This window comes from Hylobates moloch, unplaced genomic scaffold (genome assembly GCF_009828535.3).
Source record: "Hylobates moloch isolate HMO894 unplaced genomic scaffold, HMol_V3 SCAFFOLD_2, whole genome shotgun sequence".
In the NCBI taxonomy this organism is placed as follows: domain Eukaryota; kingdom Metazoa; phylum Chordata; class Mammalia; order Primates; family Hylobatidae; genus Hylobates; species Hylobates moloch.
In genome coordinates this window covers 62,139,449-62,156,571 of record NW_026652277.1, presented here as the reverse complement: position 1 = coordinate 62,156,571, position 17,123 = coordinate 62,139,449, and the positions used below count along the sequence as shown (strand labels likewise).

At 35.3% G+C, this 17,123-nt stretch overlaps 1 protein-coding gene across 1 annotated transcript; it reads left to right on the top strand.

The window, feature by feature from the left end:
- Positions 1 to 5,837: 5,837 nt before the first annotated feature.
- Positions 5,838 to 11,708, top strand: LOC116467207 (histatin-1-like). Its single transcript, XM_032150770.2, has 5 exons — positions 5,838 to 5,888; positions 7,093 to 7,113; positions 7,192 to 7,221; positions 8,261 to 8,365; positions 11,652 to 11,708. Exons 1-4 carry the CDS (start codon positions 5,838 to 5,840, stop codon positions 8,309 to 8,311), a joined length of 153 nt encoding a protein of 50 aa, XP_032006661.1. The 3' UTR covers positions 8,312 to 8,365; positions 11,652 to 11,708.
- Positions 11,709 to 17,123: the final 5,415 nt, after the last annotated feature.

Below are 17,123 nucleotides of genomic sequence, written 5' to 3'. Positions count from 1 at the left end.
AGATTCTGTCTTATTTAGTAGGCAGTCACATGTTGTTCCATATAGGTCAATAGCAGTATTTTTCATTTTAGTAATTCAAACAGGAATACAACATAAGTGTTTTCTTGGTTAAATAAGCACCACAGATTTGGATAACAAACTGTCCCATATTTTCTTTTTATTATTATTATTATTATACTTTAAGTTTTAGGGTACACGTGCACAATGGGCAGGTTTGTTACATATGTATGCACGGTGTGCTGCACCCATTAACTCGTCATTTAGCATTAGGTATATCTCCTAATGCTATCCCTCCCCCCTCCCCCCACCCCACAACAGTCCCCGGCGTGTGATGTTCCCCTTCCTGTGTCCATGTGTTCTCATTGTTCAATTCCCACCTATGAGTGAGAACATGTGGTATTTTCATCACAGGAGATTCGGAGAATAAGGAGGAGGAGAAGCAGAAAATGGAGGAAGAGGTGCCCAGAGAAGAAGAAGAGAAAGAGGAGGAGGGGGAGAAGCAGAAAAAGGTGAAGAGGGAGGATAAAAACCCAGCATAAATATCACTATAAAACCCATTCATGGGTTGTATCCATAAGCAACCAGTGTATTGCCACAACTGTGATAAGACAGTGGCTCTTTGTTGATACTTCCCTTGTAATTGAAAGGCATGGCCTTTTCAAAGAACATGATGTTTGCTTATAGAAGACAAGATATCTGTTTTACTTAATTATAAAATATGAAGCCATGTTCTGGTCCATCAGTCTTCTAAAATGGCTTACTGTTCCTGGAGGGTGAGACCATCCCTAGCATGAGAAGGTCACTACTGTATTTCCACTCCACCATGCTTGTTCCACCTGTCATACATAATCCCCACACTTCCTAACTTGGAGACGCAGAAAATCATGGGTGAAATAATGCCTACATTTTGGTGTTCCAACATAAAATGTATATGCTTTAGGTTTAATTGTAGTTTTTAAATGAGTATATTGACATCTGCCATATCTTACCTGTTAGTTTGCTGTTTGGTAGTGCTTTTGGACTGTTAGTTTGCTTTTTGTGCACTAGAACGTGAATATCTTAGATCCACTGGAACTGTACCTAATATTGTTAGAAAAACGAACTAGGGAAAAAACAACAGGGAAGAAATGAGAGGAGACAGAGAAGAAAAGAAGAAAGGAATGAAACCACTGGACATTTTGTAATTAATTAAAGCAGGGTATATTTTTTAAATCAGACATAGTTCAGTAGTTACTGAACCATGAGATGGTGCAGTGGCTCATGCCTGTAATCTCAGCACTCTGGAAGGCTTAGGCACAAGGACCACCTGTAATCAAAAGTTCAAGAACAGTGTTGACAAAATTGTGAAACCCATCTCTATAAAAAATAAAATTAAAAATTTAGGCTGGTGCAGTCATGCATACCTGTATCTCTAGCTACTTAGGAGAATGAGGGGAGGTTTCCTTGAGCCCTGTAGTTCCAGACTGCAGTTAGCTGTGATTGCACCACTGCACTCCAGCCTGGGTGATGCGTGCAGCCTATCTACCTATTAAAAAAAAATAGTCACTGAATCCTATGTAACTTTGTTTCATTGAGAATGTAAAGAGAATGGGTTTGTTTTGTGCCAGAGAAGAGACCTTATATCTCTGATGCTTAGAAATTTCATGCAAAAAGAACAAGAATAATGTAAATCTAATATACTTGAATTACATATTTGCCTAAATAAATAATTTACATTTTTGTATATTACCTATAGAATACCATAATTTCCAATAGGACTGTTCAAATTAGCATAGATGATTTATCTAATAAATATTTCCTTTAAAAACTCATGCACAAAGACATTTTATTTTATTTTATTTTACTTTCTTATTTTACTTTAAGTTCTGGGACACATGTGCAGAACATGCAGATTTGTTGCATTGGTAATCATGTGCCATGGTGGTTTGCTGCACCTATCAACCCATCATCTAGGTTTTAAGCCCCACATGCATTAGCTATTTGCCCTGATGCTCTCCCTCCCTCCCCCACCACCAGGCCCTGGTGGGTGCTGTTTCCTTCTCTGAATCAGACACAAATTTAAAATATAATTTCTAATTAGTGGGATCAAGCTAAAGACCATGCGTTTACAAATCTGTTAAGTAGTTTTTCTATCTTTAAAGTACACAAAGAGTCTCCTGGACATGTTCTTAAAATTCAGGTTCCAGGTGTACACCACAAGATTCTGACCCAGTAAGTTTGGAAAAGTAGACAAAGAATCTGCATTTCAACAAGTAACAGCTGATGCTGATCATGATGGTCGCATGTGGCACCCTCTGAGGAACAATGGACTGGGCTGTATAACTTATCTGAACTTTAGAAGAGTTTTTAATACTCAGTTCTTAGCACATCAAATTCTCCAACCGGTAGCGAGTAGGTGAATGCTTATACATGTTTGCCTATGAATTAAATTAAAATTCTGTTTTTCTCTTTCTGTCTGATATAGTTATTTCAACAAATGGCCTCTATAAAGATATATGAACCTCTGAAAACTCCAGGGAAGTAAATTCAAATTTCTAAACATAAGAAATCAGTTTTATGTGAGAGATATATGACCAAGCACCTAGAATCTTTTGACATTAAATATGAGAATGTTTTTATCATATGATATCCAAAAGATGATTGAATTTTGGCAAATGTTTACATTCACTTTATTACTTAAAACATTCAAAGTCAATGTAAAGGTAAAAATACAAGATAAATGATGATTTGTAGGAAAACTTTTGAAGTATAGAATGACTCCAATTTTATTATGCCAATTATCACTATTTACTAGAGAATGTGTAAAATTTTGATAACATGGTAAGTATTATTTTTGACATAGCGTTGTTCCACCTTGGACATATATTTGTTGAAAAGTGGTAGATGGTATTCTACGGAAGCATCTTTGTCACTGCAATCATTTCTATGCCTGGTTTCCTCCAGCATGCTTTTCCGTTGTCTGACTCACTCAGGGCTAGACTAACACTGGGATTAGCATGTGATGGGTCCATTTGCTTTCCGGTTGCTTTGTCTTCACAATGATCTATTGTAGAATCACCTGGTTAAGTTTATTTTTAGAATTTGTAGAGACAGATTTTGGGCATTACTTTCCGTCTCAATCATATGATCTCCTAATTGATGCTATTTAGAAAAACAAAAGGGAGATTTCAACGTGTTTAAATACATCAGCCATCTAGGAAAGGACATCTCTTGAGACTTCACTTCGGCTTCACCGACTTCTTGACTCTCCTCTTGAGTCAAAGGTAATATGTTCAAGTACAATCTAATATGAAGTCTTAGCATAAGCTTTTGTTTGCTAAAATCAATTCTAACCCACTTATGAAAATGTATATTATCTATTTAAATCTAATTTACTTGAATTACATATTTGCCTAAATAAATAATTAACATTTTTGTATATTACCTATAGAATACTATAATTTCGAATAGGACTGTTCAAATTAGCATAGATGATTTATCTAATAAATAATTCCTTTAAAAACTCACACACAAATTCATTTTATTTTATTTTACTTTCTTATTTTACTTTAAGTTCTGGGACACATGTGCAGAACGTGCAGATTTGTTGCATTGGTAAACGTGTGCCATGGTGGTTTGCTGCACCTATCAACCCATCATCTAGGTTTTAAGCCCCACATGCATTAGCTATTTGCCCTGATGCTGTAATGTATAAAAATTTTGTAATCGGGATCTGAAGATGACTTCCAGTTCTCAATTCCTATGAATTAACACCAGCAGTCATCATGCAAAGTAAATAATGTGGAATATGGCAATGTATTGCATCCTCTCTGTTGGTGGGACCTCAATTAACTCTTTTTATTTCCTTATCTAGATACCTCATATCTACTTTCTTAATGATTAATTCTACTTTTAACTTAAAGCAGAAGTTCAAATTTTACAAGAAGATACTGATAAATTCTCTCTTGGTAAATGTATTATTATAAAAGTTTATTTTTAAAAATTTACTTCCTTCTTAATAGGAAACTATTTTATTACTTTTTAATTGACCTTTCCATCATTTAAAACAGTTCTGTTATAATGCAAAGCATATACTGTATAAGAGTTAGTCATCTCAATCTTACTAATTTGTTTAACTCATTTTCATTCATTTGTGTTACGGCAGAAAAGAAAGAGTTTACTGTTCCGAATTTTTATTATTGTGTTACTTGGGAAATATGTTTTTCAAAACCATTAATTATATATTGATTATCTATGTTCTTTTATCTATCAGTTTACGTGTTAGTAAAAGAAGACCAATTTCTTAGAACCCTTTTTTTATTTTGTACTTGCAACAGAATTGACAACAGTAAAATTCTCATGCCTTTTGTTTCATAAAAAGAGTTGTAGTAGGATTTATATATTAGGTAATAGAAAAACTTCAAAATACATAATTTGTATAGTTAGTCCTATAGTAGAAGTTTCCATTTAAATGAATGAAGCAAAATGAACGAATAAATAATATGTTAAATGCCATAAATCATGGGTTCTGCTTTCCATGATAGAGATGTAGGGCTGTTTAAGAGCAGGACATTTTATTATAATTAGATGAAAAATGTTACTGTAATTTTATATCACAAATGACAGATAAAAGAGATTAGAAAAAAATTTTAAAATTACCTATTAATGAATTACTTTATAGCTGCAATTAACAGCCAAAAATGCCATGTAACTTTAAGTCTTGTGGTAACTGTATTTTCCAATGGAAGTGCTTTTATTTACATGTTTGTAATTTAGAAATAAGTAATCTGCTTTACTTTTTTATATCTGCAAGGGAACTGGATTCACTTGCAAATACATAATTATAAAAACATATCAGAGTCCCAGATGAGGCTTTGTTGAATAATATTATTTGAAATGTTAAATAATCTTCACCAATGCAACTTCTCAAAGTAGCTACAAACATTTTCCCTGTGAATTCTCTTCATTTTATTTTTGTCTACCCAATATCATTAATGTTCTAATCTCAGGGTTACACCATCTGCGGATTCTCTAATAGAACTCTGGTTCATAGTCCCTGACTTTATTATAAAGCCAGTCTCCATTGCTTGTCATTCTACTTTCTTAATATCTCTTTACACTGCATCTTAATTAGCATTCTTAATGTCATTATATAAGTGCCCTGAAATGTCACAACAACCTAAGTGGTCATCTTTTCTCCAGTTTTGTCCTCCCTACGTGTTGAACTGTTTGCATTTTTAACATGCTTTCCTCTCCGTTTTATCTCTTTATAGGCTCCCAACACCTCCCTTTACTCATTCCACGTAATCCAACTCAAGCTTGCCTTTCTTCGCTACCTTCTTACTCCCATCCTCTTGGTCTGTTTAACATGTCCGTTTGTGTCTTTCATTAGCATATTAATATTTCCAAATCAGAGCACTCACCTTTACTTATCAATTCATGAGGCCATGCCTAGGGATCACACCTATAATCCAAGCATTTTGAAAAGACAAGGCAGGAAGATTCCCAGAGCCCAGAAGTTTCAGAACTGCCTGGGAAATATAGGGAGACTAAAAACATTCTCTACTACAAAAAAAAAAAAAAAAAAAAGAAAGAAAAAATTCGCTGGGTATGGTGGCACACACTTGTATTTCCAGCTACAAGGGGGACTAGGGAGGCTAAGGTGGGAGGATGGCTTGAGCCCAGATGGTCCAGGCTGCAGTGATCTGTCCTCATGCCCCTGCACTCCAGCCTGGAAAACAGAGCATGTCTCCCAATGCCTTGAAGCATAGTATCATCAATAGAAGTTTGATGAATGAATGCATGAAAGAATGTGATTACTGATTTTTCATGTATGATTTTATAGGACTCAGCCAACTATGAAGTTTTTTGTCTTTGCTTTAATCTTGGCTCTCATGATTTCCATGACTGTAAGTATATCTGGAAATTTTAAAGACTACGTTCTCAGTACTTATCCCAAGTGTCTCTCTTATTCCTTGTGTTCTGGCATATACTCATGTTGACCTCAATACAGCTTTATAAGCTTTAATATTTCCCTACAAGGAGTTTCTTTGAATTAACTTATATAAGTTCTTTAAGGACTTGGAATAGATATTCATTACATACCTACAAACACTCAAGTACAATTACTTGAATGTAAAAGTAAAAGAAAATTTAGCGAGCTTTTTAAATATGTGGAACTGAGATCTGTGAAAGTATCTTTAAATGTGAAAAGCTCTAGACCATCTGAAGTTAGAAATCTGAGGAAAGAACAAGGTGCACTTCAATGGAACCCAAGTATTAGAGGGTGTCAAAATAGGAATTTTCAAGTCATTTCTTGCACAACCTAACTCTTAAAGTCAGCATACAATTATTTAATCTTCCTAAAATAAAGCTGCCTATTTTCAACCATAAAACAAATCTCTATATTTATCAAGTGTCATGAGTTCCCAGATCTATTGTCATTTACTACTGTGTATTAGTAGGAAAAGCACTTGACCTCTCTGGAGCTCTTTCTCCTTCTCTACTTCCACCTCCTCCTCTTCCTCCTCCTCCTCCTCCTCCTCCTCTTTCTATGAAGTTAATAGAAAATTGGTCACAAAAGAATAATAATACTCCAAACTATCCACTAAATTCTAATGAATGTTTCAAAAACTGAATTGGTTATGATGTCACAGTTTATCACGTGATTTTATTATAAAAGGATAGCAGTAGAAAAATAAAGAAATAAGAAGAACAGAGTAAAGCATAATGCCTGTCTCTATCAGCAAATAAAATATTTGTGTGTTGGTAGCTTTTGAGCTACACAGAACATATTCATATAAAAAACAATCCAGTGTTTCACTTTTCAGTTTTCACTCTCTTATTCACCAGTGATAGACTTTTCCTGCCTTACATAAAAAAGATATATAAACCAAAATGAGTTGATATTTGAATATAGCACATTAATTATAGCATTTACCCTTCACTCATTTTAAAGATGTCATAAAGCTAAAATAACTAATTTAGTTTGTCATCAACCAAAGAATGCCTCCATTCTGTTTAATCATAAATGTGGCTAAGTCAATATTTATACTTACTCTTGAATTATAAAATTAAAACATTAATTATGTTCTCATTTTCTTTTTTTCCAAGAGAGCTGATTCACATGAAAAGGTAAGACATTTTCATTTAGTGGAAAACTTGATAATTAATCATATATTGAATTTTTAATCTTTTCTTTTTATTTCATAGAGACATCATGAGCATAGAAGAAAATTCCATGTAAGTGTTCTTCTGATAATGTGCACTCTAAATAAGTTTTCCTCTCTATTTATTCTCCTAGAAGAATCAATAGTTGTCTCTCAAATATATCTATATCATTAATCGCTAAAGTGCTCATTGATTTCATTTATTTATGATGCAAAGGCAAAAAGTCACAAATATCTTGTGCCCTAAAAGCATTTCAACAGAAACTCAATTCCACCTGAAATAAGTCAATTGTCAATTATTCTCTGAGAACTTATGTTTGTCCTGTAAATAATTACATTGACCTAAAGAATAGTTGAAATCCTAATTCTATTAAATATAACATATGCTTAATAAAGCATAGAGGCTACTCATGTAATGTGGTAAGTTTCTACCTTCTGAATTTTTGAGGATGATACAGTCTTTAAATTAAACTGACTGTGCTAAATTAGACAGAAAATTGTATTTCTCTAACATTTTTCTCACTGTATGTAAAGTCTCATATTATTTTGACCTGTAATATCAATATGAATCTGGGTTCTAAAGTTCTCCTTACTAACATAGCAAGTAGACATGTTAAAAAAGCACCAAGTAAAAAGATGCATAAAAAGGGATGAAGACTGTTTGTGTTAACAGCAGTGGGTATGAAAGAATGTAGGAGTTGTAAAGGAAAGTAAGATCACTAAAGGAATGACATTAAGAAGCACCACCTAAGTTGGAAACAGTAACTTAATCCTTTCCATAATACTCAATAGTGAGCAAAATAGTAGCTTGGAGGTATTATTTTAAAGAAGATTTGAACCCTGACTAGAGAGGTTACCTATAATCAGTGTTTCCACCTGTACTATTGTCACAAAAATATCAACAAACAGTAAATGCTTTATCATTTTTACCTACTTTTAAACATTTTTCTGATAAAAAAGAAAAATGTAAAAGTTTGAAAACGTTTATGTAGATAAAATACAAGGTCTTAACAATTTTAACAACCTAAGCTTTTAATGACAGTTTTTGAGAAACACTTGTACTGTCATTCTCTATTCTCTGCAATTTGCTCTCTCCTTTTGTGTGTATGCAGGAAAAGCATCATTCACATCAAGAATACCCATTTTATGGATACTATAGATGAAATTATCTGTATCACAATTGATATCCTTAGTAATCATGGGGCATGACTATAGAGGTAAGCTGACTCTAGTTACTAGTCTTTCTAGAAGTGTCAACACTGACAGTTTAAAAAAAAAAAAAAAAGCCATAAGCCAACAACCATTCCAGTTTAAGAAATGTAGCATGGGTTAGCTCCTTGAAGTATATTGATTTATATAAATGCTTCTGAAGCTGCAGATGTGTGGTGTTATTTCTGAGGTCTCTGTTCTGTTCCATTGGTCTATATGTCTGTTTTGGTAGCAGTACCATGCTGTTTTGGTAACTGTAGCTTTGTAGTATAGTTTGAAGTCAAGTAGCATGACACCTTCAGCTTTGTTCTTTTGCTTACAATTCTCTTGGGTATATGAGCTTTTCTTTGGATCCATATGAAATTTAAAGTAGTTATTTCTAATTCTGTGAAGAATCTCAATGGTCGTTTGATGGGAATAGCATTGAATCTATAAATTACTTTTATCAGTATGGCCATTTTCATGATAATGATTTTTCTTATCCATGAGAATGGAATGTTTTTCCATTTGTTTGTATCCTTTCTTATTTCCGTGAGCAGTGGTTTGTAGTTCTCCTTGAAGAGGTCCTTCACATCCTTTGTTAGCTGTATTTCTAGGTATTTTACTCTCTTTGTAGCAATTGTGAATGGGAGTTCATTCATGATTTGGGTCTCTGCTTGCCATCTGATAGTCAACAAACCTGACAAAAACAAGTAATCAGGAAAGGATCTCCTATTTAATAAATTATGCTGAGAAAACTGGGTAGCCATATGCAGAAAACCGAAACTGGACCCCTTTCTTACACCTTATACAAAAATTAACTCAAGATGGATTAAAAACGTAAACGTAATACCGCAAACCATGAAAACCTAGGAAGAAAACTTAGTTGATACCATTCAGGACATAGCCATTGGCAAAGACTTCATGTAAAAAATGCCAAAAGCAGGGCCGGGCGCGGTGGCTCACGCTTGTAATCCCAGCACTTTGGGAGGCCAAGGCGGGCGGATCACGAGGTCAGGAGATCGAGACCACGGTGAAACCCCGTCTCTACTAAAAATACAAAAAATTAGCCGGGCGTGGTGGCGGGCGCCTGTATTCCCAGCTACTCGGAGAGGCTGAGGCAGGAGAATGGCGTGAACCCGGGAGGCGGAGCTTGCAGTGAGCCGAGATCGCGCCACTGCACTCCAGCCTGGGCGACAGAGCGAGACTCCGTCTCAAAAAAAAAAAATGCCAAAAGCAATTGCAACAAAAGCCAAAATTGACAAATGGGATCTAATTAAACTAAAAAGCTTCTGCACAACAAAAGAAACTATCATCAGAGTGAACAAGCAACCTAGAGAATGGGAGAAAATGTTTGCAATCTACTCATCTGTCAATCTCTAATATCCAGAATCTACAAGGAACTTAAACTTACAAGACAAAAACAAACAACCTCATCTAAAAGTGGGCAAAGGACATGAACAGATAGTTCTCAGAAGAAGACACTCATGCAGCCAACAAACATGAAAAGAAGCTTATCATCACTGATCATTAGAGAAATGCAAATAAAAATCACAATGAGATACCATCTCACTACAAGTCAGAATGGTGATTATTAAAAAGTCAAGAAACAATAGATGCAGGTGTTGCTGTGGAGAGACAAGAACACTTTTACACTGTGTGTGAGAATGTAAATTAGTTCAACCATTGTGGAAGACAGTATGGTGATTCCTCAAGGATCTAGAACCAGAAATACCATTTGATGCAGCAATCCCATGACTGTGTATATACCCAAAGGAACGTAAATCATTCTACTATAAAGACATATGCCTACATATGTTTATTGCAGCACTATTTACACTAGCAAAGACATGGAACCAACCCAAATGACCATAATGATAGACTGGATAAAGAAAATGTAGTACATATACACCACGGAATACTATGCAGCCATACAAACGAATGAGATCCTGTCCTTTGCAGGGACATGGATGAAGCTGGAAGCCATCTTCCTCAGCAAACTAACACAGGAACAGAAACGAAGCAGCACATGGTCTCACTCATAAGTGGGAGCTGAACAGTGAGAACATATGGAGACAGGGAGGGGACAACACAAACCAGGGATGGAGGGTAGGGGGTAAGGGAAGGTAACTTAGAGGACTGATCAATAGGTGCAGCAAACCACCACGGCACACATACACCTATGTAACAAATCTGCATGTTCTGCACAGGTATTCTAGAACTTAAAGTAAAATAAAAAAATAAAATGAAATAAAATAAAATGCCTCCGAGGGAAAGCTTCTGTTCACTAGTGTGAAGACGCTGAGTTCTGGGTAGGGGAACCCCTAACATTTGTATCCTGACCCTGACAACTAGTTTCATGACCTTGAACTATTCCTAATCTTCTCCAAACCTCAGTTTTCTAATTGACAAATACATATTATAATAATACTTAAGCTTTTTATAGAATTGGAAAGACTATTGAGAGACATTCTATAGAAGCCCTTGTTCTGGAAGGTGTATGGTTGTGGTCATGGGCTTCTCTGCCACTAACTCTGTACATGGATGTTATTTGAAGTTTTCTGTCCTAAAATGTAATCTTTGGAGAAGCTGCACAACCACCATCTGGGAACTCATAAAAAGTTTACATTTTATGCCTAAGTAATTCTAATTAGCAATTGCTATAGGAATTACTAATCTAACATCAACAAGGAGATGGGAATTTTCAAGGAAACAGGAAATGGTAACAATTTCCTTTGTATAAAGTCAGTTTTATTTATCTATATTCACAGCATAAAATGTTCCAAAATCTATGAGATACTAAAGATTACACTTCAAAATAAAGCAATATTTTGGAGATAAAAGAGTACTGTTCTACAATTCAAAGCTGAAATAGTTCAAAAGGTGTCAAATTTTTTTTAATGCATTGGGACATTTTATTCATATTGAATTCCTGCTCTTTGTGATATCAGGAAAAGCCTGATCTTGGTCCTCCAGACGTTAGATGACATTTAATCACGGGAGGATATAGTTAAAATATTACTTGAGGGAGATAGATGAAATGTATAGGCTATATTTAAGTGGTAGAATAAAATAAGATGATGATGGAAAACCTTAAGAAAAATTTAAAGTTGCAGATGCTGAATAATTTTTATTTATTCCAATACCCACTTAATGAGTATTTAATTGTCTACTCTATCTCAAATATCATTTTGGTCCCTGCATTATAATAAATAAAACTATCTATAAATACATACTTTCTGCCAGGAAGAGTATAAACTTATTTACAGGAGTATCAATTTCGGAGATAAAGTGTTGTTTTCTTTTTCTTCACAGGTTTGACTGGCAAATTCACTTTTTACTCATTTATTCTGATTCATCATACCGCGTCACACTACCACTGCTTTCTGAAGAATTATCATAAGGCAATGAAGAATAAAAGAATGACCATGATTTAGTGAATTCTGTGTTTCATGATACTTCCCTTCCTAATTATCATTTGATTAGATACTTGCAATTTAAACTGTTAAGCTGTTTTCACTGCTGTTTCTGAATAATAGAAATTCATTCCTCTCCAAAATCAATAAATTTCAAGCACATTATTATGTGTATGCTCTTTATTTGTCTTTTTTATATTTACATATATAAAGATTTCTTTCTTCACTGCATTTTCCCAGTTTGAGTAGCACTGACTGTAGTACTTTATACCATAGCTCTTTTGAAATGATTATTTTTAATTTAGCATGTTATATTCATTTTGTCTTACAAACATATGGTCCTCAATCACATCTAGATTACTAGACCTACTGATGCGAACATTTGATTTGTCTCTGGTGTCCTTTGCCACAGCACATTTCTTAGCCTTGTACATTCCCACATTTCTTATCTCAGGCCCTACAGTCCAGAAGATAACCCCCATGTCACTCCACAGCAGTAGGCAGGCACTCAGAGCACAAATCATCTATTGCTCTCTATCGGTTTGTCAATAGAGCCATTGAACAAAAATTTATTGAGTGATACCAGCTGTCAGATACTGTTCTAGATGCTGCGGTCACAGAAAAAGAGTCAGAGCCCTGTTGTCAGAGCTTTTACATTGCAATTGGGAGATGCAGACAAAAAGTAAACAAATAACGCATGACTTGGGCAATAACAAGTGTGCTAAAGAAGTGTAAAGCAGGACTAGGATATAGAGGCAGCCTCAAGGAGGATAGTCAAGGATAACCTCTCTGGTATAGGTGACCTTTTAGAAAAGATATAATTTAAATATGGGCGTGAGTATGAAGAAAGACATTTTCAAGCAGAAGAAATAACAAGTACAAATCCATTGTGAATTTTTGGTTACATATGAGTTGTAGAATAGTTTTCCCACTCTTGTGTAAACTGATGGTAATTTCACAGGAGTGGCATTGAATCTGTATATTGTTTTGGACAGTGTAGCCATTTTAATGATATTGATTCTTCTAATCCATGAGCGTGGAATGTTTTCCATTTGTTTGTGTCTTCTGTGAATTCTTTCAACAATGTTTTGTAGTTCTCCCCGTAGAAATCTTTCATCTCCTTGGTTACATGTATTTATATGGTTTTATTTTTTGTGTGTGTGGCTATTGTAAATGAGATTGTGTTCTTGATTTGGCACCTCGCGTGTTGTTCATGAATAGAAATGCTACTGATCTGTGTCCATTAATTTTGTTTCCTGAAACTGGACTGAAGTGGTTTATCAGTTCCAGGAGTCTTTTGGCAGAGCCTTTAGGGTTTTATAGGTATTGAATCAAATTTCCATGAAGAGAGAGAATTTGACTTCCACTTTTCCTAGTTTTTTATTACTGTATCTTGTTGATAGCTCTTTCTATTTCTTTCAATATTATGTTGAATAGGAGTGGTGTGATTGGACATCCTTGTCTTGCTCCAGTTCTCAAGGTGAATGCTTCTCGTTTTCACCCATTCAGCATGATGATGGCCGTGGGTTTGTCACAGCTAGTTCTTCTTATTTCGAGATATGTTCCTTTGATGTCTAGATCGTTAAGGGTTTTTATCATGAAGGAACGTTGAGTTTTATCAAAAGTTCTTTCTGCATCTGTTAAGATTATATGGTTTTTGCTTTTACTTCTGTTTATGTGGCAAATCACATTTATTGATTTATGTATGGTGAACCAATCTTGCATCTCTGGAATGAAGCCTACTTGACAATGGTGAATTAACTTTTCGATGTGCTGTTGGTATTGGTTTGCTAATATTTTGGTGAGGATTTTGCATCTATGTGCATCGAGTATATTGTCCTGTAGTTTTCTTGTGTGTGTGTGTGTGTGCGTGTGTGTGTCTTTGCCAGGTTTTGCTACTGCAGTGATTCTAGCTTAACAGATGAGTTAGGGAGGAATCTCTCCTCCTCAATTTTTTGGAAAAGTTTTAGTATAATTGATACCAGCTCTCAGTATGTCTGGTCGAATTAAGCTGTGAATCCATGTGGTACAGGGCTTTTTTTTTTTTTTTTTTTTTTTGATTGGTAGGTTTTGAATTACTGACTCAATAATTAAACTCAATATTTGTCTGTTCCAGGTATCCATTTCTTCCTGGTTCAATCTTGAGAGATTGTCTGTTTCTAGGAACTTATTCATTTCTGCTTGGTTTACTAGTTGTGTGCATAGAGGTGATCATAATTGTCTCTAAGGATCTTTGCAATTCTGCGGACTCAGTTGTAAAGTCACCTTTGTCATTTCTGTTGGTTCTTATTTGAATATTGTCTTTTATTTTTTCTTATTAATCTAGCTGGCAGTGTATTGATCTCATTTATCGCTTGAAAAAACTAACTTTTGGTTTCACTGATTTCTTGTATGGCTTTTGGTTCCAAGTTCCATTTACTGCATTTACTTCTTATTCTAATGCTTTTCGATTGCTTGCTTGTTGTTGTTGTTGTTTGAGACAGAGTTTCGCTCTTGTCACTCAGGCTGAAGTGCAATGGCGTGGTCTTGGCTCACTGCAACCTCCACCTCCCGGGTTCAGGAGATTCTCCTGCCTCAGCCTCCTGCATGGCTGGGATTACAGGTGCCCACCACCACACCTGGCTAATTTTTGTTTTTTGTTTTGTTTTGTTTCATTTTGTTTTGTTTCTTGTTTTTGGTTTTTTTTGTTGTTGTTTTGTTTCGTTTTTTTTTTTCTGGTGGAGACAGGGTTTCACCATGTTGGCTGGGCTGGTCTCGAACTCCTGACCTCAGGTGATCTGCCCACCTGGGCCTCCCAAAGTGCTGGGATTACAGGCATGAGCCACTGTGCCCAGCCATATCCTGATGATGTTTTATTAAGAATCTGTAAGACTCACAAGGGACAGCAAAGTCCTTCATGATAAGTCTTCTCAAATGGTTGTATGATTCTGCAGGAGTAATGTCACCTTGAGTGCCCATGTAAAACAAGCCCTCTTAACCCCAGCATTTACCACGACTGGATAATAGGGATATTCAGTGGGTGAATATGCCAGCTATCATAAAGCCAGTCCCGCATGGCTTGCATATGCAGCGTATCAGCTGCTTCATCTGGGTGCTGCACTTGGCATTTTATAGGGAGAGTTGGGCAGTCCCCTTCTCAGGAAAAACAGACCTTACAGTGGTGTATATCCAGTCCACTAGGCTGGTCATTCTTTCTGGAATGACCTCCTGTGCATATGGATCACATATACTCATCAACAATTCTTTAATAGTGAGCTATGGAGCCTGAATTAACCCAAACATACTTTTTCATTCTGTAGCATTTAAAATTAAGGATACTGTCCTTAAAGCAGTTATTTTTACAATCCATTGTCATAAAGACTTCTCATGAAGGAGATGATACCAATTTACAAAATGCAATTATACCCTCTGGATTTTGTACTTACTTGATTTCGCCTGTCCCCCACATTGACTATCCTTTTAGTAACCACAGGTCTCAGAGGTAAATTTTGTTGCTCTGGGTTAATAGTTTTCTTTTGGGTAGCTTTGAGGTTGGTGGCCTGAGCTGAGACATTCCCATATCTGAGCTTGGTCTAGCCTAAAGACCCAACCCAGCACTCTTTTACTTTCATTTTAGCTATTTATAGATAACAATAAGCAAGTGATTGAATATTTTGCGTTTTTCTTATTAGTTTGCATTTCCTCATGCATTGGGTGAACTAATTCCCTGAGAGTATGGGTATGATACATCTCTAAATTCCACTGGAAACTTTTATATTTAGTAACTGAATGCAGTCCAGCTGCAGCTCCTGAAGATGGGCAACCACACGGCCACCCAAGAGTCAAGGTTTCTCATTCCCCATCTTTTCATTTTCTCTTAATCCATTTAGTTTTTTCTGTATAATTTTTCCTTCATTTAAAAATTACTCTTAGTCTTTAAATAAGAAAAAAATATACTTTTCTTTAGCAAAAAAATACATCTTTGTGTTTTATAAACTTCATCAGAAACACCTTTCACTCTCCTACTATTTTAACTCTTAGTAACCCAATTCCCAGTGAAAAAACTGAGATTTCCTAATTTAACAAACCATGACTTTAAGATTTTAAATTACTGGAGAGAATTTTGAGATTAAATTTACCAAAGTAATCCTACCAAAGATTACCCAAGTTATGTAAAATAAAAGGTATGTGACTTAGCCTCTATTAGCCTGCTAAGCAGACTTTTCTTTAAGTCAATAGATTAGAGCTTTTTCAAATAATCTGGTAGAGATTTCTTAGCCTTGTACATTCCCACATTTCTTATCTCAGGCCCTACAGTGACACATACAAATATATAAATGTAATAGACATACAAACACCAGTCCAAAAGATTTTTCATTTGGCTGTTTTGAAAAAATTCTCTCACTTACTTTAGATTATTAATAAAGAAATGTTATAGGAGCCAACAAAAGGTGAAGGAGAGTTATCTACCATCTCAGGCCTTTTCAAAACAGAGAAAGCACCAAACTTCCGGGATATCAATCTGAAGAACTGCAAAAAGAAACGTTTCTTGAACAACCAGTCTTATTATTTTAGAAGAAAAAATTCACAATATAAGATTATTACTAATATAAAGTTAAATTTCTATTAACATTTTTCTTCTTACCAAAAGTACCTTTTTATATCTATAAGCTTCTTTACATTTCTCTTATTTTCTGGTTCCTTTTACTTCATTTTATATAGCTCTAAATAAGCTTTGAATTAGGCAAAAAATATTTACCTCTTAATAAAAAAACACTGTTTAAAATGTTTTTTTGTATTTTTAAAGTTGGAAATTACCCAGACATTTAATTAATGTCTATTTTTTAATATAAGCTTAGATTCTAAATTATATGACAAGTTTAGTATAGTGGATTGACCTGTCTTGACAGTGGTGGGACTCCACACTGTTTCTCCACTGAGTCATTTCTGCCCTCTTACATGCCTTGGTTTCTCTCTTCAGAGGTCTCCTACCACCAAGAAGGCTCAAAACATGGAGTGACCAGCTCCCATATACATTTCCTTAATGAGTCTCTTTAAACTAAAGTTGTCGGGAGTTCCCGCAGGGCTGCTGCACATCACAGGAGGTCAACCCCCCAGACACTCTCACTTGGCTTCTGGCCACCCAGGGTCACCTTTTGGCTGGGAGGAGCAAAATGCCCTTTCTCTTCGGAACTGAGAAAACTCAGCCTCTCATTTATCTAGAAAAACAACAGTTCGGTTCCTCACACGAATATGCAGTCAAGACAATTGTGCTAATTTGGGAGAAAAGGCAATGGAGAAGACCCTTTAGAATGCACCTCTCTGAACTGGAAACAAAACAGGTTGCCCAAAAGGAGGTTATTCTCCTTGTCCTTAAAAAAACTAGAAATAC

What these genes read in the sequence shown, in the direction of transcription:
- LOC116467207 (XM_032150770.2), top strand. Translation starts at nt 5,838, where the DNA reads ATGAAGTTTTTTGTCTTTGCTTTAATCTTGGCTCTCATGATTTCCATG. An exon ending in CTCTCATGATTTCCATGACT is followed by an intron (nt 5,889 to 7,092) that starts GTAAGTATATCT and finishes TTTTTTTCCAAG; the next exon opens with AGAGCTGATTCACATGAAAA. An exon ending in GAGCTGATTCACATGAAAAG is followed by an intron (nt 7,114 to 7,191) that starts GTAAGACATTTT and finishes TTTATTTCATAG; the next exon opens with AGACATCATGAGCATAGAAG.